This window comes from Coprinopsis cinerea (genome assembly GCF_000182895.1).
Source record: "Coprinopsis cinerea okayama7#130 chromosome 5 map unlocalized cont3.5, whole genome shotgun sequence".
In the NCBI taxonomy this organism is placed as follows: Eukaryota; Fungi; Basidiomycota; class Agaricomycetes; order Agaricales; family Psathyrellaceae; genus Coprinopsis; species Coprinopsis cinerea.
This window is the reverse complement of record NW_003307540.1, coordinates 2,075,659-2,103,450: the sequence shown is the minus strand read 5'-3', so window position 1 is coordinate 2,103,450 and position 27,792 is coordinate 2,075,659. Positions and strand designations below refer to the sequence as shown.

The 27,792-nt window shown below is 51.3% G+C and overlaps 13 protein-coding genes across 13 annotated transcripts; 8 read left to right on the top strand and 5 right to left on the bottom strand.

Moving 5' to 3' along the window:
• Positions 1 to 1,288: 1,288 nt before the first annotated feature.
• On the top strand, positions 1,289 to 2,913 carry CC1G_01300 (hypothetical protein; the record flags this gene model as incomplete). Its single annotated transcript, XM_001837336.2, has 13 exons — positions 1,289 to 1,313; positions 1,367 to 1,550; positions 1,613 to 1,627; positions 1,682 to 1,768; positions 1,818 to 1,851; positions 1,902 to 1,976; positions 2,030 to 2,083; positions 2,147 to 2,220; positions 2,277 to 2,335; positions 2,387 to 2,519; positions 2,582 to 2,643; positions 2,693 to 2,730; positions 2,785 to 2,913. 13 exons carry the CDS (start codon positions 1,289 to 1,291, stop codon positions 2,911 to 2,913), a joined length of 969 nt encoding a protein of 322 aa, XP_001837388.2.
• A 312-nt stretch (positions 2,914 to 3,225) lies between these two features.
• CC1G_01299 (putative mitochondrial 54S ribosomal protein MNP1) lies at positions 3,226 to 4,082 on the top strand (the record flags this gene model as incomplete). The annotated part of the gene is made up of 6 exons (XM_001837335.2): positions 3,226 to 3,231; positions 3,282 to 3,334; positions 3,416 to 3,584; positions 3,643 to 3,738; positions 3,792 to 3,908; positions 3,966 to 4,082. The coding sequence occupies 6 exons, from the start codon at positions 3,226 to 3,228 to the stop codon at positions 4,080 to 4,082; spliced, it is 558 nt and encodes a 185-aa protein (XP_001837387.2).
• A 61-nt stretch (positions 4,083 to 4,143) lies between these two features.
• CC1G_01298 (CCR4-NOT transcription complex) lies at positions 4,144 to 7,086 on the bottom strand (the record flags this gene model as incomplete). Its single annotated transcript, XM_001837334.2, has 12 exons — positions 4,144 to 4,447; positions 4,497 to 4,649; positions 4,704 to 4,812; positions 4,847 to 5,063; positions 5,118 to 5,225; positions 5,282 to 5,340; positions 5,441 to 5,860; positions 5,975 to 6,100; positions 6,149 to 6,269; positions 6,320 to 6,709; positions 6,780 to 7,012; positions 7,063 to 7,086. Coding segments are annotated over 12 exons (2,165 nt in total), but the record flags the coding sequence as incomplete, so codon positions are not given.
• A 557-nt stretch (positions 7,087 to 7,643) lies between these two features.
• On the top strand, positions 7,644 to 9,784 carry CC1G_01297 (scd2/ral3; the record flags this gene model as incomplete). The annotated part of the gene is made up of 2 exons (XM_001837333.2): positions 7,644 to 8,009; positions 8,065 to 9,784. The coding sequence occupies exons 1-2, from the start codon at positions 7,783 to 7,785 to the stop codon at positions 9,782 to 9,784; spliced, it is 1,947 nt and encodes a 648-aa protein (XP_001837385.2). The 5' UTR covers positions 7,644 to 7,782.
• Positions 9,785 to 11,528: 1,744 nt separating this feature from the next.
• On the top strand, positions 11,529 to 12,159 carry CC1G_01296 (hypothetical protein; the record flags this gene model as incomplete). Its single annotated transcript, XM_001837332.1, has 5 exons — positions 11,529 to 11,644; positions 11,695 to 11,744; positions 11,796 to 11,824; positions 11,883 to 11,999; positions 12,055 to 12,159. 5 exons carry the CDS (start codon positions 11,529 to 11,531, stop codon positions 12,157 to 12,159), a joined length of 417 nt encoding a protein of 138 aa, XP_001837384.1.
• Positions 12,160 to 12,216: 57 nt separating this feature from the next.
• Positions 12,217 to 13,872, bottom strand: CC1G_01295 (NAD dehydrogenase; the record flags this gene model as incomplete). The annotated part of the gene is made up of 5 exons (XM_001837331.2): positions 13,757 to 13,872; positions 13,663 to 13,702; positions 13,513 to 13,612; positions 13,428 to 13,456; positions 12,217 to 13,370 (listed from the first exon to the last, which is right to left on the bottom strand). Exons 1-5 carry the CDS (start codon positions 13,814 to 13,816, stop codon positions 12,217 to 12,219), a joined length of 1,383 nt encoding a protein of 460 aa, XP_001837383.1. The 5' UTR covers positions 13,817 to 13,872.
• Positions 13,873 to 14,046: 174 nt separating this feature from the next.
• On the top strand, positions 14,047 to 16,424 carry CC1G_14669 (40S ribosomal protein S7; the record flags this gene model as incomplete). Its single annotated transcript, XM_002911194.1, has 9 exons — positions 14,047 to 14,260; positions 14,324 to 14,485; positions 14,540 to 14,675; positions 14,739 to 14,829; positions 14,887 to 15,349; positions 15,403 to 15,486; positions 15,634 to 15,892; positions 15,948 to 16,175; positions 16,224 to 16,424. 9 exons carry the CDS (start codon positions 14,047 to 14,049, stop codon positions 16,348 to 16,350), a joined length of 1,764 nt encoding a protein of 587 aa, XP_002911240.1. The 3' UTR covers positions 16,351 to 16,424.
• Positions 16,425 to 16,658: 234 nt separating this feature from the next.
• Positions 16,659 to 18,088, top strand: CC1G_01292 (hypothetical protein; the record flags this gene model as incomplete). The annotated part of the gene is made up of 6 exons (XM_001837328.2): positions 16,659 to 16,736; positions 16,786 to 16,980; positions 17,051 to 17,069; positions 17,138 to 17,212; positions 17,281 to 17,835; positions 17,889 to 18,088. 6 exons carry the CDS (start codon positions 16,659 to 16,661, stop codon positions 18,086 to 18,088), a joined length of 1,122 nt encoding a protein of 373 aa, XP_001837380.2.
• Positions 18,089 to 18,750: 662 nt separating this feature from the next.
• Positions 18,751 to 19,617, top strand: CC1G_14668 (alport syndrome; the record flags this gene model as incomplete). Its single annotated transcript, XM_002911193.1, has 3 exons — positions 18,751 to 18,902; positions 18,965 to 19,153; positions 19,233 to 19,617. The coding sequence occupies 3 exons, from the start codon at positions 18,751 to 18,753 to the stop codon at positions 19,615 to 19,617; spliced, it is 726 nt and encodes a 241-aa protein (XP_002911239.1).
• Positions 19,618 to 19,672: 55 nt separating this feature from the next.
• CC1G_01291 (hypothetical protein) lies at positions 19,673 to 21,547 on the bottom strand (the record flags this gene model as incomplete). Its single annotated transcript, XM_001837327.2, has 1 exon — positions 19,673 to 21,547. One exon carries the CDS (start codon positions 21,545 to 21,547, stop codon positions 19,673 to 19,675), a length of 1,875 nt encoding a protein of 624 aa, XP_001837379.2.
• A 438-nt stretch (positions 21,548 to 21,985) lies between these two features.
• On the bottom strand, positions 21,986 to 23,551 carry CC1G_01290 (60S ribosomal protein L3). Its single transcript, XM_001837326.2, has 6 exons — positions 23,526 to 23,551; positions 23,459 to 23,468; positions 23,313 to 23,399; positions 23,161 to 23,254; positions 22,492 to 23,106; positions 21,986 to 22,437 (listed from the first exon to the last, which is right to left on the bottom strand). The coding sequence occupies exons 1-6, from the start codon at positions 23,528 to 23,530 to the stop codon at positions 22,082 to 22,084; spliced, it is 1,167 nt and encodes a 388-aa protein (XP_001837378.1). The 5' UTR covers positions 23,531 to 23,551; the 3' UTR covers positions 21,986 to 22,081.
• Positions 23,552 to 23,897: 346 nt separating this feature from the next.
• Positions 23,898 to 25,587, bottom strand: CC1G_01289 (salicylate hydroxylase; the record flags this gene model as incomplete). The annotated part of the gene is made up of 8 exons (XM_001837325.1): positions 23,898 to 23,998; positions 24,049 to 24,358; positions 24,414 to 24,589; positions 24,638 to 24,735; positions 24,787 to 24,917; positions 24,968 to 25,061; positions 25,115 to 25,302; positions 25,360 to 25,587. 8 exons carry the CDS (start codon positions 25,585 to 25,587, stop codon positions 23,898 to 23,900), a joined length of 1,326 nt encoding a protein of 441 aa, XP_001837377.1.
• Positions 25,588 to 25,795: 208 nt separating this feature from the next.
• Positions 25,796 to 27,617, top strand: CC1G_01288 (dienelactone hydrolase; the record flags this gene model as incomplete). The annotated part of the gene is made up of 7 exons (XM_001837324.2): positions 25,796 to 25,893; positions 25,956 to 26,383; positions 26,534 to 26,835; positions 26,886 to 26,915; positions 26,975 to 27,154; positions 27,198 to 27,348; positions 27,406 to 27,617. 7 exons carry the CDS (start codon positions 25,796 to 25,798, stop codon positions 27,615 to 27,617), a joined length of 1,401 nt encoding a protein of 466 aa, XP_001837376.2.
• Between the last annotated feature and the right edge of the window lie 175 nt (positions 27,618 to 27,792).

The window sequence follows — 27,792 nt, the reverse complement described above, 5'->3', positions numbered from 1 at the left end:
TATCTGGAGGCTAAACAGTGGACAATAGATCCCTATTCCCCTTCGCCCGTTGACTAATCGGGCTGTCATCGTGGCATGCGAACCTGGGCGAATCGCACGATAATGCAGCTGCCTCGAGAAAAAAAATCACCTTTGCTTCAGTCGAAGCAGGAGCATGAGGCTAAATGAAGAAGCCTGCAAGATTTGTACATGGTTCACGTTCCCAAATCGTGCCAATGCCAATCAGCCGCAAGGCAACGTTGGTCCCTACCGCCTACCGGTATGGATGAGGAGGCAAAAGAACAGTCCGACCTGTGGACCCAGCCTGAACTTGAGTGCAACATTTCCGAATCCGTAGTTGGCAGTCAAACTTTTCACTGGTCGATTCAGGTCTGGAAGAAGGTGAAGTCTAGGAGTTCCAAGCGGCTGTAACTCACAGAAGTAATATTGTGTAGAAGGCCGCTCGGGTGAATAAAAAACTGGGAAGGATGTCGCTTTGGTGGAGGATGATTCATAAAGTTGTTCAACGTAAACGATATCGGCGTCCCAGTCGGTGATGGCGGACTTTGATGTGATGGCCCTAGCAGACTAAGACTGTAGACAGGGCGCGGAACGAACCCTCCCGCTCTTCTGCCACTTCTACCGCTGTACTTCTGAATTCAACCCCAGAATCACCCGCTCGCAAATTGGACATATCTTGGACGTCTAGAAATGGACACTAAAAGAGACACATTCTGTCTACTGGAGCTCTGAAGATCTACCATCTACCCCCAGAGCGATGGCATTTTCGAATGGGCGGCTTAGGCCAGCCTATTTGGCTCTCCAGCCTTAGACATGCGAACGGGGCTTCCACAATATCAACTCGATCACCTGCCCTGTAACAGGAGTAAAGCAAATCTCATCAAGTCTTGGAAACAGCGACGAAGCCCGAGTGCTGTGTCGGTGCAGTGAGGATCATTTCCCAGTCTGTTAGCGAGCTGGTTACCGGCGTTATTTCGTCCTATTGGCTTGTGTCAGTTTTCTGGCAGATGGGAGAGATCGAAAGGAGATGCTCAACAAAACATGCTGCCCACAGGGCATTGGCTTTCCACGTCCCGTCGCGATCGAGTATCCTTGATGGCACCTTATCGCTTCTTTCTTCCTTGCCACCTCCCATCGTCGCTAGCTCGACGCCTGCGCTCGCAGAGTCTCTCTTTCTTCCCTTCCAGTCCTTCATCGTATCTTCTCTGAAGCTGGCTTCTTAAGTTTCTACGTTCGTGGCTTTCGTAGGCCTTTGCAATTTCGATTTGTCCAGTCTTGACCGCCCGATATGGCGCATGTGGATCTGGTTACTGGTGAGTCTCGCTTCGTACGCAGGATCGATACTGTATTCAATGATACTTTACAGGGCAACCCCGCCCGCACAATATTGTCCATGGATCATATCCCCACCTCGTTCTATTTCTGGTCCTCAACATGTGGCCTGCGTTTCTTGGTCTCCCTGTCCTAATCGCCATCGTCCTCTTTTCGACACAAGTGAAACGACATGGCACTTTCCTCAACTTTTGTGTCGCCTTTCTCATAACTGGAATGTAAGCCCTGACCTGGTTTCCCAATTATACGCGCCTATCCTAATGACTTTGGCCTATAACAGTGTCTCCAGCCTGCTGTGCGTAACCCGACTCACCGAAGCCTATGCGAACGATTGACACCGCTCTCAAAGTGTATACTTCGGCAAATTCACTGGTCCAGAACCCGCTCCAATGCTTTGCCTGCTTCAGGCCTCTACGATCTATGGTGTTCCACCGTTGTGAGTGAATTAAGCGCCCGGGCCCATGCTTGTCCTGACCTTTCAACAGGGAATCCATTTGTGCCTTTATGCTTGTGCTCCAGGTCTGTTTTCTTTGAAGTAATCGAACGGCTTTGCCAACAACACGGCGCAGATGTTTCTCAAGATCCGAGCTGCCCACCACGGTAAGCCCTGCGAGGATGATGATCACAAAATACGTTTCTGGGTGGTGAGCCAGAATTTCCCCTCTGACACTTGTGACCGTGCTGATTGGACCCAAAGATGATTATATCACCATATGTTGTGTACTTTATCTTCGTTCTAGCAACCGCCATCGTTAGTACATCCACCTACGTCTTCTAGATCTGGAGCTAATGATTTGATCTGTCATTTATGTAGGTTGGTGCTAATGACCCTCGACGAGTATCGCGAAATCGCCGGTTTTTCTACTGCTCGGTGGAAAACTTACCACTGTGCGCCCCGACCGTGTTATCCCGTCAACCCAGTCGCTCATATACATTCATGGCAGGACTAACACCATCGCTGTTGTCTGTTCCATTATCCTCCTCGCGACTGTTATCCTGGAAGGTATGCGACTGCGAGTGCTGGCATGCCCTTTACTGACAGAACCGTTTATAGCGTGGACCTTGATCCTCCTCATTCGACACCGCAAGATAGCAAGGCTTCAGGGCTCCAGCCTTCGTCGAAAAGTGGATCTTAGCTTCCCTGTTCGCATTCTCTCCTTTGGTCTGTATATAATCACTGCTATGAGGTAAAGCATACCCTTTTCAATTACTTGGGGAACCAAGCTCTAACGTTTGCCGTCACGGGAAGTCTGAGCCTCATCTCAGTCACGTCACCGTCTAGCCCCGTCCCTGATTTGGTTCTGGCCAGCGGTAAAGAAAACTGGTCTTTCTCAGAATAGTAACTGACTGTGGATACCAGCCCCGACCGTCTTTATTCTGATCTTTGGCACACAAAGGGTGGGTTTCCTTCCACTGCGTTTCAAACTTGTGGGCTGACAGAACTGATATTAGGATATTATTCGTGCAATGTGCGTTTGGAAGAGATGCAAGCCGATATACGTCGAGCCAGACGCGAAGACGATCGACCTGAGATACGCCTTTGACGCCGAATCCACGTTTGCAAAGCCTGTCAAATTCTGAAGTCACAGGAAATCGTGTCGAATCCGCGGCCTTTGCATTGTACACACACTAGCCGGGCTAGTTGTATCCTATCGACAATAAATTTTGTACCAGTAGCAGCTGGCCTTGCTGTACTTTGAAAAGTAAAGAACGTGCCCTAGATTGTTACCGGAGGCTTGGTTTTTACCCCGAGTCGGTACCCGGCGGGACAGAGCGGGTTCGGAGGCTGTGACCGGACGGAAGGTGATGGCAAACAGAACCAAAGAACGCCTCAAAAAGTTTGCCAACTCTGGCTTGCGTTCTCCAGTTTCGCGTGTCACGAAAACAGTAGTCATGGCTGTAAGTCCGTCGTCGTCTCGAGCATTGCCAAAACTCACATTCAATTCCAGAGTCGTTGTTCTGGTGCTCTCCGACTCTTCTCCCGGTCTACCACCTTTTCACAGTACGTCCAGTCCCGTTCTATTCGACCTCGTCACGTTCGGGAGGTGTAGGACATGTTACTCAATACAAACCGCGTTTACAGGCGTCCGAGGACGCTCTATGCCCTTCGGTATGCATCGACTGAAGCAGCCCCAGCATCAACTTCTACGCCTCCACCACCTCCCACCGCCGACCCCAAGATTTCACGAATCGTCGATGACATTTCGGGATTGACACTGCTGCAGGCCGCTGACTTGGTGACGCAACTCAAGGTTAGCAGCTTTCAGGGGCGTCCGGGGCTGAACAAGTTAACCACCCGTTTCACAACAGACTCGACTGAATATCCAAGAAATTGCTATGCCAGCAGCAGCACCAGCAGCAGCGCCCGCCGGTGGTGCGGCCGCGGCTTCCGACGAACCTGCCGCTGTATGTTTTGCTCTGAACTACTCGACAAGGTCGTAATCTCATGTACATTTCAGGAGAAGCCCAAGGAGAAGACTGTCTTCAACGTCAAGCTCGAGTCCTTCGACGCTGGCTCAAAACCCAAGATCATTCGGGAAGTCAAGGCACTGGTGCCTAACCTCACCCTCATTGACGTGGGTGCACTTCTGGCTTTATTTCTTGCGAGTTCTGATCCCAACTCTTTACAACAGGCCAAGAAATTCGTCGAGTCACTACCCAAGATGTTGAAGGAGAACCTCTCCAAGGAGGACGCTGAGAAGCTCAAGAAGGCCTTTGAGGATCTCGGCGCCGTGGTAAAACTCGAGTAGACGCGCGTGACTACATAGGTATACTTCCTCTCATAATAGAACCTGCTCCATTATAATGATATAACTCGTAATGCATTGATGTCGCTCAGACGTGAATATGAGTAATTACAAAAAGGATGAGTGGGTCAATGGACAGATGAAGAACAAAGTCAATAAGAAATCAGTCTTCGGAGAGGTAACGGTATTCGAATCGGAAGTCGCTCTTCTTCCGTTGGCACCATGAACCTTCCCAGTCGAAATAGACGTATACCCCTTGCTCATACTCTTCGGTGATGGCTTGAGGCTCAGAATGTCGCTGGAACCAAGTGAGATACTTGACGTGGAATCGCCAGGATTGTCGCTTCAACTCCTTGGCAGCAAGGTATCTGTTTGAAGAGTTAGAGAACTCCACATAGGTTCAAGATGGGCACGTACTGTTGATAGGTACCAGGTAGGTAGTAGAAGATGTAGAAGAGGGTCTCAACATCCAGTTGAGAGAAGATGGCGGGGGTACCGAGGGCGGCGTGAGGTGTTTGAGGATAGTACGAAGGCGTCGGGAAAGGATTCCTTGGCGTGTAGTACTTGGGTCTTCGAAGAGATGCTGAGAAAATAGAAGAGAAACATGTGACAATCGATACTTACTTGTCGGTATCCTGTGGTTGAGGGACATTGATAAGTCCACCTTCAAGCATCTTGTGAACTTGCTCCATATTGTTCATACGGAGCGCTGCTATAGGATCACGGAGGTGAGCTACAACGCGAAACCAGTAACAAGGGCCTCTCACCCTTCTGCTTGACACTTTCAAAGGAAACGACGAGGTCTGACAGAGAACCGGGGAACGCTGAGGCAGGTCTTGCTGACGTAGGAGCAACTTGAGCAGCCGAGGGTGGTCGTTGGCCACCGATGGGCTGCGAAGGGAAGGACTGGGCCGGAGGTTGCTGCTGCTGTTGTAGCACCTGCTGTTGCTCTGCAACCTTGACTCCTGGAGAGAGGACGGGGGTCTGGTGAAGGTGAAATGAGTGACCCCGACGGCTGGAGGGGTTGGTGTCACTTACGCCAAGCTGTTGAGGCAAAGGCGATGGTCCCGTCGTTGGAGGTTGTTGCGCCGGCGTGGCAGGAGCAGCGCTGGCGGCTGGGGGTTGCGTTGCTTCGTTACTCGTCGCCTTGCAAAGGTTCCTGGTCAGCAGATAGATTCAAAGGAGAAGACAACGAAACTTACTTGGGGTTGTGATGCTGGAGCTTGCTTGGGTACTTGAGGAGAAGCGACAGATACCGATTCTGGAGAATTATTCAGCGACGTTTTAATCATCGATGATCGGTGCCTTACCCTTCCTGTTGACCGTGTCGCGTTGAGGGGATGCCAGCGCTTGTTTCGTACCTGAAGTCGGGATAGCTTTAGATAGAGCAGGGGACGGTTGGCCAGAGCGAGACGAGCCTTCAGGAGCTTGGGAAGCAGATACCGCCGACGACAATGCTGGACTCGCCGCTGACTGCTGGGTGAGACTAGGAGACGAAGCTGACTGCTGGTCTTGAGATACTGCTGCAACCGAGGGCGGTACTGCAGGTGAAGCTGAGGATGCGTGTGCTGGTGCCAATGCAGGAGTCACTGGTGCAGTTGACGGTGGATGTGCACTTGCCGAACTTGGCGGATGGGAATTTACAGCGGCTGCTGCTGCAGCAGCATAGCGTATAGGAGGTAATGTCGGCGGCGTAGGGCGGGGTGCGGGTTGCGAAAGTCCAGATTTGAGTACGCTCGACATTGGTTGCTGCGAGAGGTTGATGTTTGGCGGGGGTTTGGCTACAAGAAAATGAGTCCGGGAACAGGTCAAGTAATGATGAATACAAACTGTCGACGGAATGCTCTGCAAAGAAGTTAGATGAATGTCGACAACAAGTGAAGAATGACACCCACTCCTCATTGCTAATGATACGCCCGCCTTCTTGAGGATAGGGCTGTCATGCTGCTTGCTGTGCGATGTATTGTCGTCGTCATGTTGTTGTTGTTGCTTCTTACTGCTCTTTGGCGGCGGGACATCGGCTAGTCGAAGTGAGTAACATTTCATAACAGTATTTTAGGCAAACTTACGTTCGCTTGCATCCTCCGATTCAGAACTGTCGCCATCATCAGCAACCAATCCGAACTCTCCTTCTGCCTCGTCGAGATTGAGTTCCTCGTAGATACCGTCATCCTCCTCAAAATCATCGTCCTGCGGGACGGTCAGGGTCGATAGGGTCGGAGAACAAGGACGGAACTCACGCTGTTATTGCTCACAAAGTATTGAACATCCTCTTTGAGACTGTTCACCTTCTCGGCAGTTAGGGAACCGTTGTTCAAAAGACGCAAGACGAGTTCCAGCCGGCTTATGTGCCACTTTCTCCGCTCATTGAGATGTTCGAGTTCCTCTAAACGACCTAAGGCATTTGCGCCAGCTTTGTTCTTCTTCTTTCCGGTACTCTGCAAGCTTTCCACCTCTGCCTCCGTCGACTCGACCTGCATCTGCAATTCTTCCACTTGCTGTTGTAGCCACTGCATTGCATCTTCTTTCTCCTGCTCTTTCGGGTCGAGTTTCGCTGCCTGGATCAATCCCTCCTTGGAGAATGCCTTGGTCTTCATCTCCTTCTCGCATGCCTTGAACTTCTCCATTTGCTAAAGGCGAGTGAGTTAGCCCATTGAAGTTGATCTCGGTATGAGATACATGTCGCGGAAGACGACTTACCGTCTCAATGAGCCTTCGATTCTCGAGGAGGATCGTCTTGTCCTTGATATCGTTACTGGCCACCCATGTCTTGATCTGGTCTCTTTGCCTTTGCAACTTCTTAATCTGGGTCTTCAAGTCCATTTCCTGCTTCTCCTTCTGCGTCTGGTTCGTAGACGCCTGCATCTTTTCATAGATGCTCTCAAAAAGCTCGACGCCTTCCGCGACTTTCTTCAAAGTCCGGTCAATTTCGCCTAGAGTACATTGTGAGACGCGGTCTAACCGAACAACTCATGAATCTCACTTTGCAGCTTTCTGGCAGCCATTGTCGATAGATTCTGGCTTCGTGTGGTAAAAGTTGAGGTACGAGATTCCCCCCGTCGCCCGTTGCTTAGGGTTCAATGTTTGTCCCCGAGGGTGCTGACTCAGCGAATTCGGGCATTGTTTGTTCCACCAGTAGCGTGCCGCAACCGCTTCTGGGGGTTACATGTCACCCAGAATAACAAGAAGCTGTAACATTGGAGAGCACGGTATAAATAACGGTGGGACAATAGCCAAGAGGGTGGTTACTACAGGACACACGAATCTTCCTGGCTACCCTGTCAGCTACAGTTCGAGCTTCCATGGTGAAAGAAGCACTAATGGCCCAACAGTGTTCGTAACAGTAACATACAGGAGGAGGAATCAGGGAGATCAGGCCTGACTCATGGATTGGACAACGGCAGGGCAGTTCACCATGACGATGGATGGTGGTGTTTGAATTTCGAGATTGCAGAGGAGTGGCTGGATATGGGACGTTAAGTAATTAATTGTTTGATGGGAAAGCACGTGGACAGAATGGACAATGCAACTGCAGTGCCCTGAGCTCTCACATCTACAACGACCATTTTCCTTTTCTACGACCACCTTTACGACGTCTCTCCTTCACGCTTTACGATAAACCATGAAGTCTCTTAGAAAATCTCTCAATGGCAACAAGGATTCCTCAAAACTCCAGATATCAACCCCTCTCCCGATACCAACCATGTCCAAACCTCCATCAGCAATATTACCTCCTCAGAAAGTTATCCGTGCAAACTCGTCCTACAAATCACAGGCGCCCCAGGAACTTTCTTTTCAAAAGGGCGACTTCTTCTATGTTCTGAAAGATGCGGAGGGCTCGGCTTGGTACGAAGCCCACAACCCAGTCACAGGAGCCCGCGGGATCGTCCCTCGTGCAATGTTTGAAGAGTTTGGAAAGAATGCACCGCCGTACGTCTGCAGCAGATCAATTGTAACTTCACTATATTAACAATGCGCCTATCAGTGTACGCCATTCACAGTTCAGCACCCCTGGCGGAGGAGGATTCAAATCAATGCACTTGCCTGGTTCCGGTTCAGCCCCTTCACCACCAACACCCAAGCATCAGGTTTACTACGCGATAGTGATGCACGACTTCAGCGCAGAACGACCGGATGAACTCGATGCTAAGCGAGGAGATGCTATCACCGTCGTCGCCCAATCTAATCGCGAGTGGTTCGTCGCGAAACCCATCGGCAAACTCGGACGTCCAGGCCTGATTCCCGTATCCTTCGTCGAAATCCACGATCCTACAACAGGAGCTCCCATCGTCGACGTCGATGCCCTCATAGATCGCGGGGACCTACCCAAGGTTGAGGATTGGAAAAGAGCAATGCTCAACTACAAGCAAAACAGTATTTCGCTCGGGGTTATCGATCCCCCGAGCAGGGGTGGACCCCCGACCAGTCCTTTCCTTAGTACCATGGCAGAGCCGATGGATCCACCGCGAGAACCTGAACCCCCTCGTCCCCAAACCCCAGAATGCCTTCCGGAGGGCATTCTTCTTTCCGCGGACGTCGTGTCCTTCCATTACGAGATGGAAGAGTACTGGTTCCGCGTTGACGCTATATTCCAGCCATATAGCTCACCGGGCAGTGGCCAACTTCCTCCCGCCAAGCAACTCATCTTGTTCCGCGTCTATGAGGATTTCTATGAATTCCAAGTCACCCTCTTGCGGACCTTCCCTCGTGAAGCAGGCCAACAACCCCCTCACCCCAGGGTCTTGCCATACATGCCAGGACCAGCCAAGGACGTTGACGACGCTCTAACAGCAACTCGCCGGGAGGAATTGGACGAATATATCCACGGCTTATGCGCTCTCAGCAGGAGCGGTTATCGACATATCCTTGAACATGAAGTCCTCAGGCAATTCCTCGCATTGAAACCGGGTGATGTCGACAGTGAAATTGATCCCCGTGTCGACGAAATTGACGCCCTCTTTGGCGAATATCCTGAGGACGACTACGACCGAGAATATGCACAAGAAATCGCCGATCAAGTGGGACGCATGAAGGTCAGCGATAGCGGCCACCATAGTGACGGGTCAGATTACGAGGATGAAGGTTACGCTGCTTCGCCTCAACACAGACCATACGACAGGCATCCCTATGGTCAAACCGCACCCGTTAATGGCAGGCACTCCAGGGAAGAGAGCCTACGTGTACAAGCTCACCAGAACCACCAGCGAGCAGGGTCAACCTCGTCTTTCCATACTCATCAAACACAGCACACCCAATCCTATGCCTCTCACTCCCGTAACCATTCCAGCGAACGTATTTCTCCGATATCAAGAGACTCGTATTCGAACGGACAGTCGCGATGGACGGACCACACCCAGCCCACGCCAACGACAGCTAACTCTTTCTCGTCTGCTTCCCGAACGCGTTCCCAAACTGCGACATCGGTCAACCTCAATACTCCGCCCATATCCGCTGCCAACCCTCAAACCGCCTTTGTGAAAATCAAGATTTTTGACAGAGTGGCGGATGATTTGATCGCAATTCGAGTACACCCCAAGGTGTCACACCACGAATTGATGGAGAAAGTACAGGCACGACTAGGATCTGAGTTGCGGGTGCTCAAATACCGAGATAGTTTGACAAACACCTTTGTCGGCCTGGACACCGACGAGGAGCTCCGGGCTTGGATGGAAGGGACGGATAAGCATGTGCTCTATGCCGATTAGATTTTCACTCGATCTACTTCGTCGTGTGCGTCCCACCTTTCGTTCTTCCGACGTTTCCCTTTGGAACCGACCAGACTTTCACTTCCTACTCCTCCATATGTTGACTATCTTCCTGAGATTTTTCTGTATATTCAAAGACCCTTGTATTGTGTACGTACAGGCTCCCGTGGTTTTTACCATTTGCATTACTCACATGGATCCGAATCTCTTGTATCTTCCTGGTTCCTCTCTCGTATTGTCAAGGGCCTCCTTTATGTACCATGTGTGTCGGAACAACCTAGCTCTTCGTCAAGCCATCTCTGGTGCCATGTGCATGTACTTTGGATTTTGCTAAATTATAATTAATTCTTATTCTCATCGACGTGTCCAGGGAAGACCTTTTCACCCTTGTTCTAAAGTCTTAAGGTCGATTACCTTGCGAAGCAAGGTTTCCTCCCAACCAGTATTAGATAAGCCCCCTGTCCCAATTGACAAAGCAATACAAACAGTCGATGCGAAACTAAGTACATAGGAGCGAATTTCCAAATCAAGTCTCTACCCTCGGCAAAATATCCCTCGTTCGTTCGAAACATGGTCACCTGTACAGAAATATACTCCACCTCAAACAGCCTGAACCGCTGAATCCTGCCCCAAATAACTGAATCAAAGGTCAGCAGGTTGGTCTGCGGGATTGGTGGCTTGCGAATGTATACAGTGGTGTGACGGGGTATTTATACATGGGACGTACTCCTCCGTGTTTGCGTTCTGTTCTCTTGAAGCGTCGACCAAAGTTCCCGATGGTCTGCCAGTGGGAGCCGTAGATTCTTCTGCACTTGTATCTTTGGTCACAGTTTCGGATGTTCCGCTGAAGCGGGCCGTAAATAATTAAACATAAAGGGGCCGCGTGCCGCGACTACCGACCTTGCTTTAGCGTCATTTAGGGACCCTGTTTTTTGTTGGGAGCATTGAACATTGAACCACTCACACTTCTGCCCGGAAGGTGTCGTTGGGAAGCGGTACTGAAACAGATTGCAATTGACACTCAGACTATGTACGCTGTGAGCGAACAACTGCTATTTGGACGGGCAAATGAGCCTATGCGTCACGCGACCTCTTCAACATTTAAAGTTTAAACGAAGGTAGTCGGTCCTCCGGTTAAGTAGTATCACTGTCGAAATTGCGTGCAAACACGGATAGCAGGCTTTTGCAGGTCCCAGCGCTTAAACAGGCTACTGAGAAATATACGATAGTGTTCAAATGTGCGGCTATTTTGTCGTTCCCCACTCGAAGAGACTATTCTCGAGAGAACAAAATCTCACTGAAGGTTGGGAGAACCGAAACAACGGTAAGCCAAGTGCTTGCATTTGTTTGTTTTCGCGTTTCTATGTAGTGAAAACTTACATAATATCCTCCCCTAAGGGACCTAGCTAAAGCAAGGTCGATACCCTTGGTTTCGAGTTTCATTGCGTGTTCTGATGTCGTTGCGAATTATCGCCGGCTGCGGCCGGCATGAAATTGGGTTCAGCGAGACCTCGTATGTCTGTCCTGCAACCGCCGACGGATGGCGCGACGGCAATGCCTGAAAACTGCGCTGTTTGCTTCGCAAGGTATAAGCGTCGGCGCTCAGCCGACCTTTCAGATCATTCTAATGGTGGCTGTGTCGAAAGCATTGTCGTTGGATCCAAGCACGACCAAACACGCCAAATCCCTGTGACTGGAAGGAGTTGAGCAACTCTCAACACCTCGACTTCGGTCACAAGCAACCATGGTTTCCCTCTGGCGAACGATACGGAATATTCAAAGGACAGGCGTTGGCCAATGGTGGAGGCAGATGCAATACATTGGTGACGCCAAGTCCGGACGATTTGTTGGCGCTGACCAGTATGTTTGTTCCCTATTCTCCCGAGACGATGCTGACCCTTCTGTGACAGGTTCGGAAACCGTTACTTCGAGAACAGAAATGCTGAAGAAGAGGTTCCTGGTTCGTCGTTAGTTCTGTGGTATATTCATGACACGACTTAGTGAGATTCAGGTCGGCATCGATGGGTGGACTTCGTCCAGGTTCGTCTCCAATTAGCCTTTGAAAATATGTATATGATTGAACTCGGTTGCCCATTAGCACGATTTCAACGCGACTCAAGTTCCCGCTGAATGGCACGCTTGGCTGAGCCACATTCGCAAAGACCCACCGACCGAGGATCCTGTTATGCAGAATCTCTCTCCGCCTTGGAAGGCCGTGAGTAATAGTGCTTTGGCGTTCATACAGCACGTTCTGAAGACGTTCTTTTTAGCCCTGGGTGGAGAACTTGACTGGAACTCGAGGAGCATACAAGAGCTACAACACTGTCGTGCCAAAGATCAGCTCTTGGGAACCCAAGGTCAAGGCTCGCGGTTAAATTCACTGCTCGCGGAGAAGTACTATTACAATGGCCATTACTCCACTATGCAATACACTAGACCTCGGTCTTCCCTCCTTTCAAAATGCCCGTGACTACTTGCTCGGCTATTGCTAGGCTCGAAGTCAAACCGGGGGACTCGATCCCTAGTAAACTAATCATTGGACGGAATTCCGCAATGCTAGCATAATCCGCGTCAATGGGATGGTCTATCCGAAGGACAAAGTCCTGGAAGCCACCGCTGGGGGGAATCAACTTTGGTCTCATCCCCACGTAGTCTGGCTGTAGACCGTCCAAGGTCACACCTGGTAGGTATTGTGTGACAACCTGGTGCATTTCTGCGATTTGGGATTCGTCGGGGGTGAGATGCTCCATCCAGAAATCTGTGTCTTGCTCGGGGTCGTCAGAGAAAGTGTCTGGGGCTGGTATCCATTGGAGATCTGGGCCGAAGCGGATGTTTCCGTCCAGGTCGAGGGTGAGATGGGTGCCCAGGGACTGGAATGCGTGCTGGGTTGGGCCTGTCTCTGGACATGGGTAGATGAGATGCGAGACATTGCTGACCCCGGGACCCTTGTATTTGGCATATGACCCCTTGGCGTAGTACATGGGTATCCGCTGGTCTTGAGGTAGAAGGGCGTTTAGAATGAACGTGCTTGAGAGACCTGCTGCGTTAATTACAGTCCTTGCTAGAATAGAGTCGGTTTCTTCTGCCTTGCCGGTCACAGTTTGGAGAATCCAACCAGTTTCTGTGTCGGGAATGTTGGCTGGTCGTTTAGACCGGATGTAAGGATCCAAGCGAACGACACGGGTGCCGTAGGCTACCTGGCCCTGTTCAGACTCGACAATATCCTTCTCCAGGCTCTGCATGAACGTATGGGAGTCGACAATGCCGGTGGTGGGAACCCAGAGAGCCCCAACAATGTCTTTGGAAAGGTCGGATTCCATTTCCCTAGCCTGTTCTCCGCTTATCAGTTCCGTTGGCAGAACCGGGTCCTGGCGGTCTTCCTTTCCAGCCAGGGAGAATTCGGGCCATTTCATTCGAAGAGACTTCTGGTGGAGGTTATGGATGTACGGAAGCTGCTCGTGGGATGCAACGACCAGTTTTCCGGTCTGGCGGTAAGGAATGTTACGTTCCTTGCATCTCTGATACATGAGGTCCCTGCCTCGAATACATAGCTTGGTCTTCCAGGAATCCTCTGGATAATAAAGGCCTAGTGGAGCATGAAGTTAGGGGTCATTCCAAAGGCCCAATGTGATTCGATTCGCACCTGAGTGGATGACCTCGGAATTGCGAGAGCTGCGAATAGAACTAGGTGAGAACAGTGAACAAAGGAGACTGCGTCTGTTGCATACCTAATTTCCTCCCCAGCTCGTGGATGTCTCTCGATCAAGTAAGTGGACTTTGAAGGGAACTGTTGACACAGTCGCTGGGCAATTGCCAACCCCACGATTCCTGGATATTGTTTGAAGATTCGTGTAAAGACGCGTTGGATCTAGTCGTACCTCCGCCAATGACAACGTGATCAACGGCAAGCTCTGGAGACTATACAAAAGTGTTAGTCTCCACCAGGTGGAATATATGGCACTCATTACACACCTTGTACCTGTATCTCCCAGTGTCATTGAGCGCCCTCTTCAGACCTCGTATTGCCTTCATGGTATCGTATTTCGGGGGAGAACGGTTGTGTTCGCAAGAAGGTCACAATCAGGAAACAAGAAAAGGGTCCAGAACAACGACCAACCTCCATTCTGCAGCGAGCGAACCATCAAGAGAAGCGGGCCGCCATCGAACCGCCCTGTCAATTAGATGATAACGATGCGATCATCTTGGTCCTGTTCCGTTCTCTTTCTTTCCAACTACAGCTTCGACCAGGCGCTCTGGACAACATGGACGCAGACCTCGAGAAACACATTATCGAAATGGCGAGGAGTCAACCTGCACCTGTCGCTGGTCCCAGGGAGCTCAGCCAGGAAGAGATCGACGCGAAGTTGAAGGCCCTCGATGACATTCCCCTGTTCATGAAATCCTTACCGGATGAGAGCTCTGAAAATCCCGTCCTCGCAGCCCTGCAGGACCTTGCCTACGAAGGGACTCCGGATGGTGGGTGAGAACCTTCTCTCCTGTCAGTCCGCCAACCCCATTGTCAACCGTCTTTCTGCACAGAAATCGCCGACAACTTCAAATCTCGAGGAAATGAATACTTTAAGGGCAAAAAGTACAGAGAGGCTATTAGCTTCTACACTCAGGGAATCGAGGCCAAGCCGACAGACCCCAAGATTATGACAGCTTTGCTCTGTAACCGAGCTGCTTGCAATCTTGAACTCCGTAAGCGCTGAACGCTATTCGACATCTTACTTGCATTCATGAGGACTTTTCCAGAAAACTATGGTTCCGTCCTACGGGATTGCTCAAGTGCTCTTAATCTCGACGCCCACTTGTCAAAGGCCTATTATAGGTCTGCGCAGGCGCTTTTGGCGCTTGACCGACTCGAAGAAGGGCTGGATTGCTGTGATAGGTGCCTAAAATTCGATCAAGAGAATGAAGCGATGAAGGTTCTTCGTGGAAAACTGTTAAAAAGGAAGGAAGCAAAGGAAAAAGTTCAAAGGGAACGGGAGGAGCGCCTAAGAAAGGAACAGGAGGCTAAGCGCGCCTTGGCTATGGCTTTCCGGGTAAGCGCCGCGCTACCGTTTATTGTTTTCGTTGCTAAAACTGCACGTCATGCATAGGAGCGGAACCTCATTGACGTACCAAAACCAGATGGATCTTCGAATCCGTACGAGCCTCGATGGGACCCGGAAGATCCGACCAACTCGACGCTTGTGTTCCCGGTATTCTTCCTTTATCCACAATACGCGACGTCCGATGTGATCCCGGATTTTGTCGAGGACACTATATTTGGGGCTCATCTGGAACGAATGTTCCCTCCTGCTGGGACTGCGCCAGAGTGGGACAAAAAAGGAGAGTACACGGTGCCGTCCCTCGTCGTCTACGCCATGACGCGCCGGAAGCGGCTGTTCAAGGTCGGCAAGAAGATGACGTTGAAGGACGTGTTCAAAGCGGCCAAGCCCAAAGAAGGAGAGCCAAAGGACGGATTGGAGGTAAAAGATGGATGTCTTACCTTTGTGGTTGTCCCGAAAGGTGACGCGGAGAAGAAGTGGGTAGACGAGTTCAAGCGTTCTAGAGACCAAAGTTAGGCACAAAGTTGTGAATACATCGAGTGATCCCTTGGCGTTCCTGCTTAGTAAGCACCGAGAGCTCCAAACGATACAACCAAAAAGCGAACCTCGATCAACAGAAACACACCGCCGTTCGTCGCGACCAAAAGGGTGAGTGCTCGCCTCGCTGAAATGCTGCTGGACTGGGTGGAGAGGATGGAGAGGGTGTGCTGGATGGGCGAAAACTGGGCTGCTGGAGATGGATTTTGGGCTGGATGACACGATTTCGGTTTGGATGATATTGATGCAATTTTGCAGGGCTCTCCACCGCCAATATGTCTGTCACCAACAAGATTCTCCGCACGGCGAACGCCCCCAACACTCCCCCCGATGAGATCGAGACTCAGGTCGCCCAGGCCCTTATTGACTTGGAGAACAACGTCCCCGAATTGAAGAGCGAATTGCGAGTCCTCCAGATCTCTGCTGCCCGTGAAGTCGACGTTCGTGGCGGCAAAAAGGCCATCGTTATCTTTGTGCCCGTTCCTCAGTTGAAGGCTTTCCACAAGGTCCAGCAGAGGTGCGCGGTGAAATGAGCGGTTCATTGTCGGTTTCGATAGCTTATAATTTTCAAGGCTGACCCGTGAACTCGAGAAGAAGTTCTCCGACCGCCATGTTGTCTTCATCGCCCAGCGCCGGATGCTCCGCAAGCCCACCCGCACCTCCCGAGTGAAGCAGAAGCGACCCCGCAGCCGAACTCTTACTAGCGTCCACGAGAAGATCCTTGAGGATCTTGTCTTCCCCACTGAAATTGTTGGCAAGCGCACCCGTGTTGCCGTTGATGGCTCCAAACTCCTCAAAGTGTAAGTGGTGGAGATACTTGCAAGATCGAATGCTGAATATCTGCGTAGATTCCTCGACTCCAAGGACGCTACCTCGTTGGAATACAAGCTCGACTCATTCTCGTCAGTGTACCGCCGCCTGACTGGCAAGGATGTGGTGTTCGAGTTCCCTGTTGTGCACGGCGACAAGGCCTAAACATCGTAGTATGATACTCTTTATGTTATGGCCATGTTTTTTTAGTATATGAACGATCCAAAAGCATATGCGAATCTCGATTGCTGAGGTCCGATTTGAGTGCTCCGATAAGCGACTGAAAAAGGAAAGCTTAGCCGTGGGACTTGGCCGGATTTGGACCGAGCCCTCCGTCGACGGTAAAGCAGCTGTGGTTTCTCTCTTCTCTCAGCCCTCTTCGCGTCCTCTCCTTTTTATTTCCCCTTCCTGGCCACCCCGCCCCCCCCCCGTCCAAGGCGCTGCTCGTCGTCCAAACGGCCCTCCCCGTCGCCATGGACGACGACCACCACTACCCCGTCATGGATCCCTATTCACGTTCTCGTTATGACCAGGGCATTGATAGCAAGATTGTCATCATGGGGAACTCTGGCAAGTCCTGCTCTGCTTTGCCAACCGTAGACCCTACTCATCCCAACCGTCGCAGGCGTTGGCAAGACCAGTCTTTTGCAACGGTACACCCAAAACAAGTTTGACCCCAAGAACACGACCTCGACCAGCGGGGCCTTCTTTGTAACCAAGAAAGTCTATGTCAACGGCGTCAAGGTACGCCTGCAGCTATGGGATACAGCCGGTCAGGAAAGATTCAGGAGTATGGTGCGTCTTCTCCTGCCAACTTTCTTCCTGTCCACCATTCAACTTTGCTGACACTGTGGCAACCAAACAGGCTCCCATGTATTATCGAGGTCCGTCATTTCCGTCTCTGTCGCCGCCGTTCACCTCGCTAATCACGCTTTCAAACTCGCTCTCACAGGCGCTAATGCGGCTCTTCTGTTGTACGATATCACCAATTTCTCAACCTTTGAGGACATTCGAGGCTGGCTGGAAGGTAAGAAACAAGCTTTTTTCTTCAAAAGCAAGTTAACATCAAATGAACAACCTTGTTTCTATTGATAGAGCTCAAAAAGAACTGTCCTCCTGAATTGTTAATCTACATCGTTGGTGCCAAGGCGGACCTGTCTGAGCAGCGGCAGGTCACCTCAGACCTTGCACGTCTGTCACTGCACAACTGGTTCCCTCCACCACGCATCCCTACACCTCCGCCACCTCCACCTCCACCTCCATCAACTCTCGGCTCCTACATTCGCCCGCGGTTCACATCGTTTCCGGGTCTCAAATCGCCAACGTTTGGCATGTCTTCTTCGCCTCCCGCTCCCACTTCGCCCGAAACCCCCGCGTATTTGGATCTTCCCCCCGGTCGATCATCTGCACTTCAAAGAAGTAGAACACAAGGTCCCACTCGTCCGAGAACTGCTGGCTCTCTTACCCGTTCGAATACTAGCTCGACATCGCGAACGCCTCAGTCTTCCCGATTTGGGTTTGGGGGCTACGATAATATGGATAACAGCAGCAACAGCATCGAGGAGGAAGACGAGTCAGGGGATGACGAACGTGAATGGGGGCTGAGCAAAGGGATGGAACTTTTCGAGGTGTCTGCCAAGGATGACTTTGGTCAGTGATTCATTCCATGTCAATCTTGCATTCCCCTTCTCAACCCTCATTAGGTATACAAAACCTGTTCGACCATCTGATATCAGCTATCATCCTACGGAAGGACGCTATCGAGCGAGAGAACGAGCTGAGGAAGCGGGATAGCGTCTTTTTGTCCACAGTCAGCCAGCCGACATGGGCAGCGCAAGCGGACGAAGAGGAGGCCCGCGAAAAGGCCCAGCAGCAACGGGCTGGTAGTTGGAACTGCTGTTAGCGCTTCGTCTGTCCGCTCTTGCCCTCTACCATCAAGCTTTTCGACCCCCCACATTCCTTCAGTCTATCACGCTCGCTTGTAACACTCTGTCTCTCGCTCTCCTGTTTGTTCGTCCGCTGTCTCTCTCTCTCATCTCCACAAGTGTACTCATTACATCTATTTGCTACCTTTACTCGGTCCACGTTATTTCTTATTCATTATCTCATTTCCTTTCGATTCGAGTACTTCTCTCACATACCTATCATCTTAGTTATAGTAGCCAGTTACAGTTTCTTTTGTTTTCCATGTCGTCACATGTCCATGTCCATGCCCCATTTACTGATTCTTCTTAGGTTTCGATAGTATCTATTTTAGTTCATACCCCTCTCATGTATGTATGACTGTATGTCACTTTATCTGTTACAATTACAGCCTTTTGCTTTGCTTTGTCCACTCGTCAGCGGGCAGGTGATCGTGGCCGACTGCGAAAATACCGCGGTCATGAATCATTTATGATCGCCAGTCAGGACAGCGTTATCGTTGTGGCCTTTTGTTTTCCCCCCTCTACGACCTAGTGAACCTATATAAATCCACCTTGGACCCGGTTCCTAGGTTGTAGAGTAGTCTTATACCTCCGTTTACTGCTGGAAAATCGAGTCCAACTGGCGCTACTATCCTTCCTCATGTCTTTACTGTCCAACGGCGTGCACAGCGACACCCCGTCGACCCCGGAGGAAGCCTGCACCCCAGAGCATTGTTTCTACGCATTTGATACCCTTTATTGCGAGCTGACGGGCTCAGAACCTATCCCGCCCACCTTTCCTGACGAGAAATAGTACGCCAACCTTCCTTTGTCATCCGATGGAACTTGCTTGCCTGATTCAGATTCTCCCGCAGTCCGCTTTTCGTGACATGGAACATACGTTCCTCCCGCCCGGGTAGGCCCCCTCATTTGCGAGGATGCATTGGCAACTTTGAACCCCTGGCACTGCACGAGGGTCTCGCCGAATATGCCCTGATCAGCGCATTCAAAGACTCTAGATTTAGAAAGATTGAGAAATACGAGCTAGAATCACTCGAATGCAGGTGCGCACACTCGCTTTCCAGAAAAGAAAAAAAAAATCGGCGGCTAAATTATACTCTTGTGCTATCTACAATAAACTAGTGTTTCGTTGTTGACCAACTTCGAGTCCGCAAACTCCTATCTCGACTGGACTATTGGCGTCCATGGCATCTACATTACATTCCCCCACCCATCGCTCCTTAACAACCCATCTTCAGAGGCGCCGTCACCCTTGTCTTCCGGTGGCGGCAGCGTTCCCCGTATCACGTCTAAACAATCTTTCTCTGCGACCTATCTTCCCGAGGTGATTCCGGACCAGGGATGGAGCAAGATCGAAGCCATCGACAGCGCGATCCACAAGGCAGGGTGGAGGGGACCCATCTCTGAGGATCTCCGCAGGAGCATCAAGCTTCGGCGATACCAATCACAGAAATGCACCGTCACCTACGACGAGTATCTCGACTGGAGGGCAAACCACGAGGCTTGAAGGAATTTAGAAGAATCCAAGTAACTTGACACTGTCGTAGAAATTCGCTTGTACATTATGGACCGGATTCGGATGCACCTTCAGGCCGAAGACTTGAGGGATTTTCAGAGCACTGCTGGGATTGCGGGGCCAAGAACAATCGTGCTTCCACATCCTGAAGTCGCTTCTGGCGGAAGAGCTGGGGATCGCGTTTCTGAAAGCGAAGTTTAAGCTGCACCCACACTCTGCGTTGAATTGGTAGGTCACCGCCGCTCGCTTTGTCGAAGGCGGTAATGATCCAATAAATCGTACTTCTGGTTGGTATTCTTGTAGGGGGTAATCGCAGGAACAGTTTGAACATGAGGTCGAGATTGGAAAGGTTCCACTCGTAGATTGGGACCGCTCCTTTCCCGGTAGAAAATGACGGTGGATGTGCATGTTTGGAGAAGCCTAGGAAAACTGCACGAAATGCTGCTGCAGTTGAGTTCCAACAGAAGGCGCCGGGATCGAGGGAGAGGTGTTCGTGGAGGGTTGAAAATGTCCGGAACGCATCGCCTTTGTGAGCCATCGCCTGTATGGTGGCAACGTATGTGACTTCGTTGGGCTTCAAGTCGGAGCCAATCACGATACCCTCTTTTGAGGCAAGCCGCCTCTGGGCTCTTTTGACGAAAGCTTGGTTGGGGTCGGGAGTTACATTGTTTTTCAGGACAAGGAACGCGTCCCAAGCGACCTCGGCCCGCCCGTTGTAGATATACGCGTAGAGGATGCCGTTGAGTGTGTCGATTGGCATTGACAGTTTCTGTCGCTTCATCTTGAGGAGGGTGTTACGAATGCCGGTAAAATTGTTGGTCCTAGTGAAATAGACGAGAAGGGATGAGTGGGTGATATGGTCGGGAGTGAGCCCTGATTTCTGGAATAAGGCGACCGCATGGGCGATGGCAGGTTGGCTGAGAGACCTTGCTGCGATGCTAATGAGGGTGTTGAATGTAACCAGGTTGGGTTGAACGGTGCCAGGGAGGGCTTCCAGTTGTTCAGGCTTCCGCAAGTTCAGAAATTCGCGTTGCGAGGCACCTGGACGGCGACCGCTAATCATATCGCGGTAGATAGACGCAGCCGTTACATATTCGTGCCTGGAGCCAGTTCTGAAGCCTTTTCCGGCTACGTTGATCAACGAGTTCCAGACGTCGATAGGGAATGTCTCGCCTGCATCCCACAGGGACTGCAAAGCGGACAACATGAGGGGGAAGTGGGATTTGGTGACCGGACGCTGTTTGGATAGGTTGTAGTGTAGTTGGCGAAGAATGGGAACAGGGATGCGGGAGAAATGGGTAGAAACGACATGATCTTCGGCTTGAAGGCGACGGATCTCGTTCTGCGCCTCTAATGCCTTTTGAAGGTCCTTCGATAGCATGGCGCGCAAAAGACGGACAAGGGTCGGCCCTCTTCCGCCTTCCATATCTGGCGGTACGAAGGTCCTCAATGTAAGTCGTGTTGGAGAGAGGTATTGAGAGCCACATTGGGTCGGGTCCATTTGTCCATTGTCCTTGGGCTTGCGTGGGGGTCGTTTTCGTCGGATGGGGTTGGAAAGTTTTACTCTGCGGCGTAAACCAGGACGAGGACGTCGTTCTCGATATCGAGCTGCCTTCCGCTTCGGTTTCGCAGCTTCCCTTACGACTCTTTCCATGTCTGCAGATGACAGAGGAGATGGCAAGGCGGGGTCGGTGGTGGTATCGGACTCGCTGACACGTCGTTCTGGATTGAAAGGCGTCGGCGGTCTCCACGTCGTCGGTAACGCATAGCTTGCGTGGTCTTCTTTTCCGCTTGCTGGATTGGTTGTATACGACGTGTATTGGGAAGGGTTCTTGGGGACTCCAGCCGGCTGCTCTTCTCCAATTGACCGAAGGTTTCCAACTTTTTGGGAATATGGCAAGCGATTCTTCGGTATCGACATTGAAGGGAGAACGGGAGCTCGGAGGGCTTTCCATTGTCGAACAGCGCGTATTGCTAATGGAAAAGCACTGGTGAGGCCCGCAGAGGACGCTCTGAGCATCAATAGAGCGTCCAGTCATCCTACGAAACAGGGTTTAATCTGAAATCGAGAAAGCAAGAAACTCAAATAGCTTACCACTATGTCAGAGGACGTCTGACCACCGGTGAGTCTGTGCGACGCGTTCTCCAGGTCGCGCAGAGTTCTAGAGCAGCTTGGATCGTTGTCGGTCACAAACTACACTGACCCGCCTTGAAACTTTTGCGACAAGCTGGCCAATAAATTCCGTTCGCACGCGACACTCCGGGGTCCCACGCCTTCACTTGACGCTATTTCTCTCAGTCTCTCAAAATCCAACCGTACACACTTAATTCAATCACTTTCATGCACCAGAGTAGTTGTGTTTTTGGAAGTATTGTATTTTTGGGTGGCATGAAAAAACACATATAACGGGGCCTAGCATATGACATGATGAAAAGGGAAAGCGTAAAAAGATGATCAAGCGCGAGACTTGAGCGTTCCCAAGAACGCGTGCTTTTCCTGGACAGTCTGGAAGGAACCGTGGCCGAATTTCGAAGAGGTGTCGATGAACTTGAGAGTGACCTTCTCCAAGTCCCGACGAGAGGTGTGAACCATCAACGACTTGCGGATCGTGATGACACGCTTCTTGGTTCCAGGAATGGAGCCCTTCACCAAGAGGAAGTCGTTCTTGACGACACCGTAGTGGGGGAAGCCACCGAGAGGAGTGATGACCTTCTTGGTGATGTCAGATTCGGTGGAGGCGTTGCCGTCGTCGCTACCGAGACCAATGCGGTAGATCTTCTTGTTGATCTCCGTTCGGTGGTGGTAGCCGTCTAGGGTATTTCGTCAGCCAAACATACAGATAAGTAGACGGTATCGATACTTACTTTGACCAGCACGGGCAACGGAGAACATGACGTTGGAAGGATGCCATGCACCGATACAAGCAACCTTGCGGAGACCCTTGTGAGTCTTGCGAGGAAGCTTCTTGGTTCCCCATCGGTGGGTGACACCCTCGAAGCCGTGACCCTTGGTGACAGCAATGACATCGACGTTCTCGTCTTGCTCGAAGACGGAAGAAACCTCAATGGGCTTTTCGAAGAGTTTGTAACCGAAGTCGACCTTGTCAGCGACAGATCCACCATTGATCTGGATCTCCATGAGGTGAGCCTTCTTCTGGGCCAGACCAGTCTTGCGGATTTGAGTATGGGCGAGGACACGGACGACAGAGCAGTATTTGCGGATGCGCTCGAGCTCACGTTGGACGGACTTGCCACCATCCTCAGCGTTCTTCTTGGCGTAGCGGGTGAAGGCCTTCTTCTTGGATCGGTACCAGTTCTTGTAGAATCGGCGCTTGACTTCGTCAGAAAGGTGGTTGGCCCAAACGGTGGTGAGGGTGCGGAGGCCGCGAGGGGTCTCGACATAGCCGACGAGTCCAACGGCGATCATAGGAGGTGTCTCGATAATGGTAACAGCTTCGACAACCTCTCGCTTGTGGAATTCTGAAAATCGTAACCATAAACGCCAACCCCCCTAACAAGCTTCGCTAAACTCACTGGATCCGGGTCGGTCAAGATCACGAACAACATGGGTCATGCCAGCCTTGTAGCCCATCATGGCCGTCAAATGGACGGGCTTCTTGGGGTCATCCTATTTGCACCAAACTTCTGAAAACCGGTCCACCTCGCAGGAACATGATTCCACGCACCTTGGGGAAGGCCTTGACCTTTCCGCGGTGACGAGCGGCACGCTTTCTTGGGAGGAAACCAAGCGAGCCGTGTCGGGGAGCTTCGTACTGAAAAGTTGGACCCAATATCAGCCTCCTTTCCTCCTACAAGCGGCATTCCAACGGACCTTACGATGACTACCAACATGAAGTTGTCAGAAACGCCTTCAACATCGACCATACCGACGAACATACCTCATTTTTGTGGGTCTTGAGGACGGCGGGACTTGCTGATCAGCCGTTCTCGATACCCAATGTTGGGGGGACGAACACCGGCTAATTCCGAACGTGGCTTGATGCAACTGTACAGTTACGGATCACCGCTTCGGACTTCTCGGGGTTGCTGAACCGCCCTTCATGTGGGCGCTTACACGATGTGTGGCAACTTACGAAGCGTGTGGCCTCTTACCGCGTCTTCTTTTCAGGAAAATGCCCCACTTTCGCTATATCGAATGTAAATTCTATTCAAATGACCCACATAGCATAGGACTCGAAAGACGGGATACACAGAGAAAGAAATAGGGTATGAACGAGTCTAGGTATATTCGTGAATGACGAGGAAACGCATTACAGGTGAGCCATTTCCTGAGGGAACTCCATATTCTTCCTGAGCTTCGCAACCTCTGCCGCGACATGGTCGTGCATCTTGTATTCATTCATTTCCTTGACTGTCAACGGAGGTCAGACGACTTCGCTCGATTGTTGCGAGGATGCTTACCAGTCAATCCTCCGGCCTGGGGTCTCAACATCTCGTCTGCAATGTCGATACTGGTGAAACCAATACGCTCGGCGACATTTTCAGTGGCCTTGGCACTAGCTGCCTGAACCATGGTAGCACGCGGTTTTCGAATAGCCTGGTAGAGTCGTAAACCAGCCTCGACATCCCTGGTGAACTCTGGGTACTTGGACGAAAAGATGATACCAAGGGCGGCGGCATCTTCGATGGCCATGCAAGCGCCCTGGGACTGATGGGGCATCATAGGGTGCGCGGCATCGCCGAGAATACAAGTCTGCTTGGTGTACCAGTGCTGGACAAAAGGGCAATTGAGTACCTGAAGGACTTGGGGCTAGGCGGTGACATACAGTATAGGGCTGGTGGACGTAGAGTCTCCATGGCATGCGATCGCGAGAGTTCTTCAGCAGGGCCAGACATTCGGGGTCAAGGTCGCTATATCGGCCTTGAAGAATGTCGGAGACAGGACACTCCTTGAAGGTGAATCCCTCCTCGCGATGGTTGGTCAATTCAGTGGGCATGAAGCCTGAGGATATAGTTAATCCCCGCTACACAACAGGGGGAAGTCACTGACAATAGAATGAAACGACTTCGCCATTGGCGCAAGGAGCCATGACGATCTTGTAGTACTTTGAACGCCCATTCCTGCCTTCCGAGCCGCCCCAGAATTGGCTGAAGTAATGTCAGACGAAGAAAACCGGGAATAAAGGGAACCTGACGTACATGGCTGGTTCGTACGAGTGCGATACAAGGCCAAGCTTCTTGATGTCTTTAGTGAGGACGTTGCAACGGTAGCAGGTCTGCGGAGATGACTTGATGTCGGGCTTTACGCCGATCTGCTCCCTGATAACACTCTATTACGGGTGTCAGAAGATCCAAACACAGTGAATGACATGCCACGTACTCGAATTCCATCTGCACCAATGATCAAGTCTGCCTGAACAGTCTTGCCATTCTGGAATCTGACTATTCTGCGTTCAGAGTCAACTGACTCGCATCTATACAAAAACTGTTCAGGATGAGACGGGGAAGAATATCGTGAGGCACTCACTGAGAATCATTGAAGATTTTGCAAGGGGTGCCTGCACCCTCTTCGGCAGTAGCAACCCTCAGAAGGACCTTGTGCATGTCTTGACGATGCAGCATATAGTAAACTCTACCCCATTCATTCTCATAGTTGCTCAAGTCGTAGACGCCCTGAATCTCTCCCGTTTCCCATTCGCGCATTGTCAATTTCATCTGCGCGGACGATATCAGTCAGCCAACGTGCAATGATAACAGTCCCATCAGACATACCAAAGAAACAGGGCTCATCTCCTTGATGTCGATCCCCCACTCCTCCAAGTGGACAGATCCATTGGCAGCGCAAGAGATAGAGGCGCCGACCTCGACATCAAAGCCGCGGCGTTCGAAGATAGAGACCAAGTGACCGGCGCGACGCAAGGCAATGCCTGCAGAGAGGCCACCTATACCGCCACCAACAATCGCGACCTGGAGTTGTCGAAAGCCTTGCGAGTTAGACATAGCCTAGTGTTGGAGGTCCAATGGCGAGTGACGGTCGAAAGCAGTACAAGTGAAAGCAGGGTCAAGGTGCGATACTAAGGCCTCTCTGGCGTGCAAGGGGGTTATATGGGTTTGTGAAGCTGTCCATTAGGAAGGACCAGGCTTAATCGAATTAATCGAAGTTGAATGCACGGTCAGCCTCGAAGTGGAAGATCGTGGATGTAGTAAGATGCTTACTGGATCAGGTCCCTTTCAGACTGGCCGGGCAGTTAGGAGAGTTCAGGCCGCCTGGACAGAGGGCCTGTCATGGCTTACGGTCGAGGGCCAGTAACGAGGCGTTGAACTGCGACCAAATTTGCAGTCCACCACTGCTGAGTGATGTGAGGTAGATCATCACGGGGGTCCGGGTATGGCAATGCAATTTCCCTCGGGAGTCCAGAGCGTCGCCTCCTTGACTTGGACCAAATGGGTGCCCCGGCTTTTTACGACCCAAATTCACCAGACGAACAACCAGTTGCCCTTCCGAATGCACCAATCCGTCGCATAAACGACCACATTGGGCTTCAACCTCCCTTGTCGCGTCGTGGGCACGGTCCTGGTGTATTGCTCTTCTTGAATTCCACCAAGGGGGTCGAGAGAAGCCCCAAACCGCTGGATCCTGGGCCTGTGCAGAAATGGGCAGAGGAGGGGTTCGCTGTCGCCTTCACCACCGGAATCCCATCCGGTAGCACTGTCCAAAAGCTCCTCACCGAAGCGGAGAATGCATTCCGGGAATCGCCAGAGATTGTCGACATCCAAAATAAATTCGCAGTGATTGGTGAGCGCGATAACGATCGTAGTTGTGCTGGAGATTGACTTGGTCGTTCCTACTGGGAAGTATACGATGAAGATTGCGTACAAGAAGTTTCACAGGCTTTGGCCGACAATCAGCGCTTTGTGTGCCTTGTCGGATATGGATACCCTGCAGGTTCTCCGGACGCGTCGCACCTCACCAAACCGACTCTCCTTCATACCCGACAGGATGAGACAGTGAAGATCACGAATGAACTTGTGCAAAAGCATTCTTATCCAGTGGCCTCTGGAACTTTCGTCCTTCCCACCTCCGCAGACTACGACCCGGGCAGCGCTTCCGTGGCCCATACTCGATCCCTGGTGTTCCTCCGAAAGCACTTGGGTGGGCCACACTTTGATTTGGAAGCAATATGGGACGAGCACTGCTACTTCGAGTTTGAAGCACGAAGCGTCGCAAAGACCATGGCTACCATGGTGGTATGTCGGCTCTCATTGCCAAGGGAGTCTACGCTGACCCCATTCCTCAGGCGGAGCCATATGTCAACCATGTTCCAACGGTGCGAAAAGACGGGCGGCCTGGGTGAAACAAATTGGAATTTAACCGTTTCCCTTCCAGATGACTGGCGGCGTCGGAAGAGAGAACTTGACTCGTTTTTACCGGGACCATTTCATCTTTTCGTGCGTATCTCCCCTCGATTCGCAGACCCATGAGTCCGTTTACGGTGCTGTGCGAAACAGGAACCCTGCCGATGCACGCTTGCAAGTCATCTCTCGAACGGTCGGTCCTGATCGCGTTGTAGGTCAGGCGCCTCAGTTTTCAATTACTTCTTCCTCCGCAGTACCTCATGTTGATTGCAGACGAGTTCATCTATCACATCACTCACGATCGTACCGTCGATTGGCTATTGCCGCAAGTACCTCCAACAGGGAAGAAACTTGCGATCCCCATGATGGCTGTCGTCAACATTCGAGGGGACAGGCTCTACAATGGTGAGGAAAGGACCATAAGGGTGAAATGATGCTAACAGTCGGACTTTGCAACTTCAGAGCACATTTGGTGGGATCAAGCGACTGCACTGATGCAATGCGGTATCTTACCCACCCATCTACCTTACCCGACTCCGGAAGGACAACCGAAGATGACCATAAGGATACCGGCAGCCGGTGTAGAAACAGCCAACATGCTGGTAGACGAAACGCAAGGCAAAAGTAACGAGATGCTGGGGGAAGGATGGGGGTTGATTAAGCACGCGGATTAGGCCGGGGATGTCGAGGGAGGGAAAAAAATACTGAACGCTAAACGTATGTGTCACATATTCCGGAATGAACCTGTGCGATTCGGCAGGTGAAGGAGCAGTCGTCTCGGACGGAAACTGTGCCATAAAGCATGTAGATGTAGGCCAGCGTACAGGATGAATGGCTTACAGTGGTTCA

Coding starts and splice junctions, on each gene's coding strand:
- CC1G_01290 (XM_001837326.2), bottom strand. Junction 23,255..23,312: donor AGGTCAAGGCCTTCCCCAAG/GTGCGTGGAATC, acceptor TGGTGCAAATAG/GATGACCCCAAGAAGCCCGT. Junction 22,438..22,491: donor CGTTGCCCGTGCTGGTCAAA/GTAAGTATCGAT, acceptor GAAATACCCTAG/ACGGCTACCACCACCGAACG.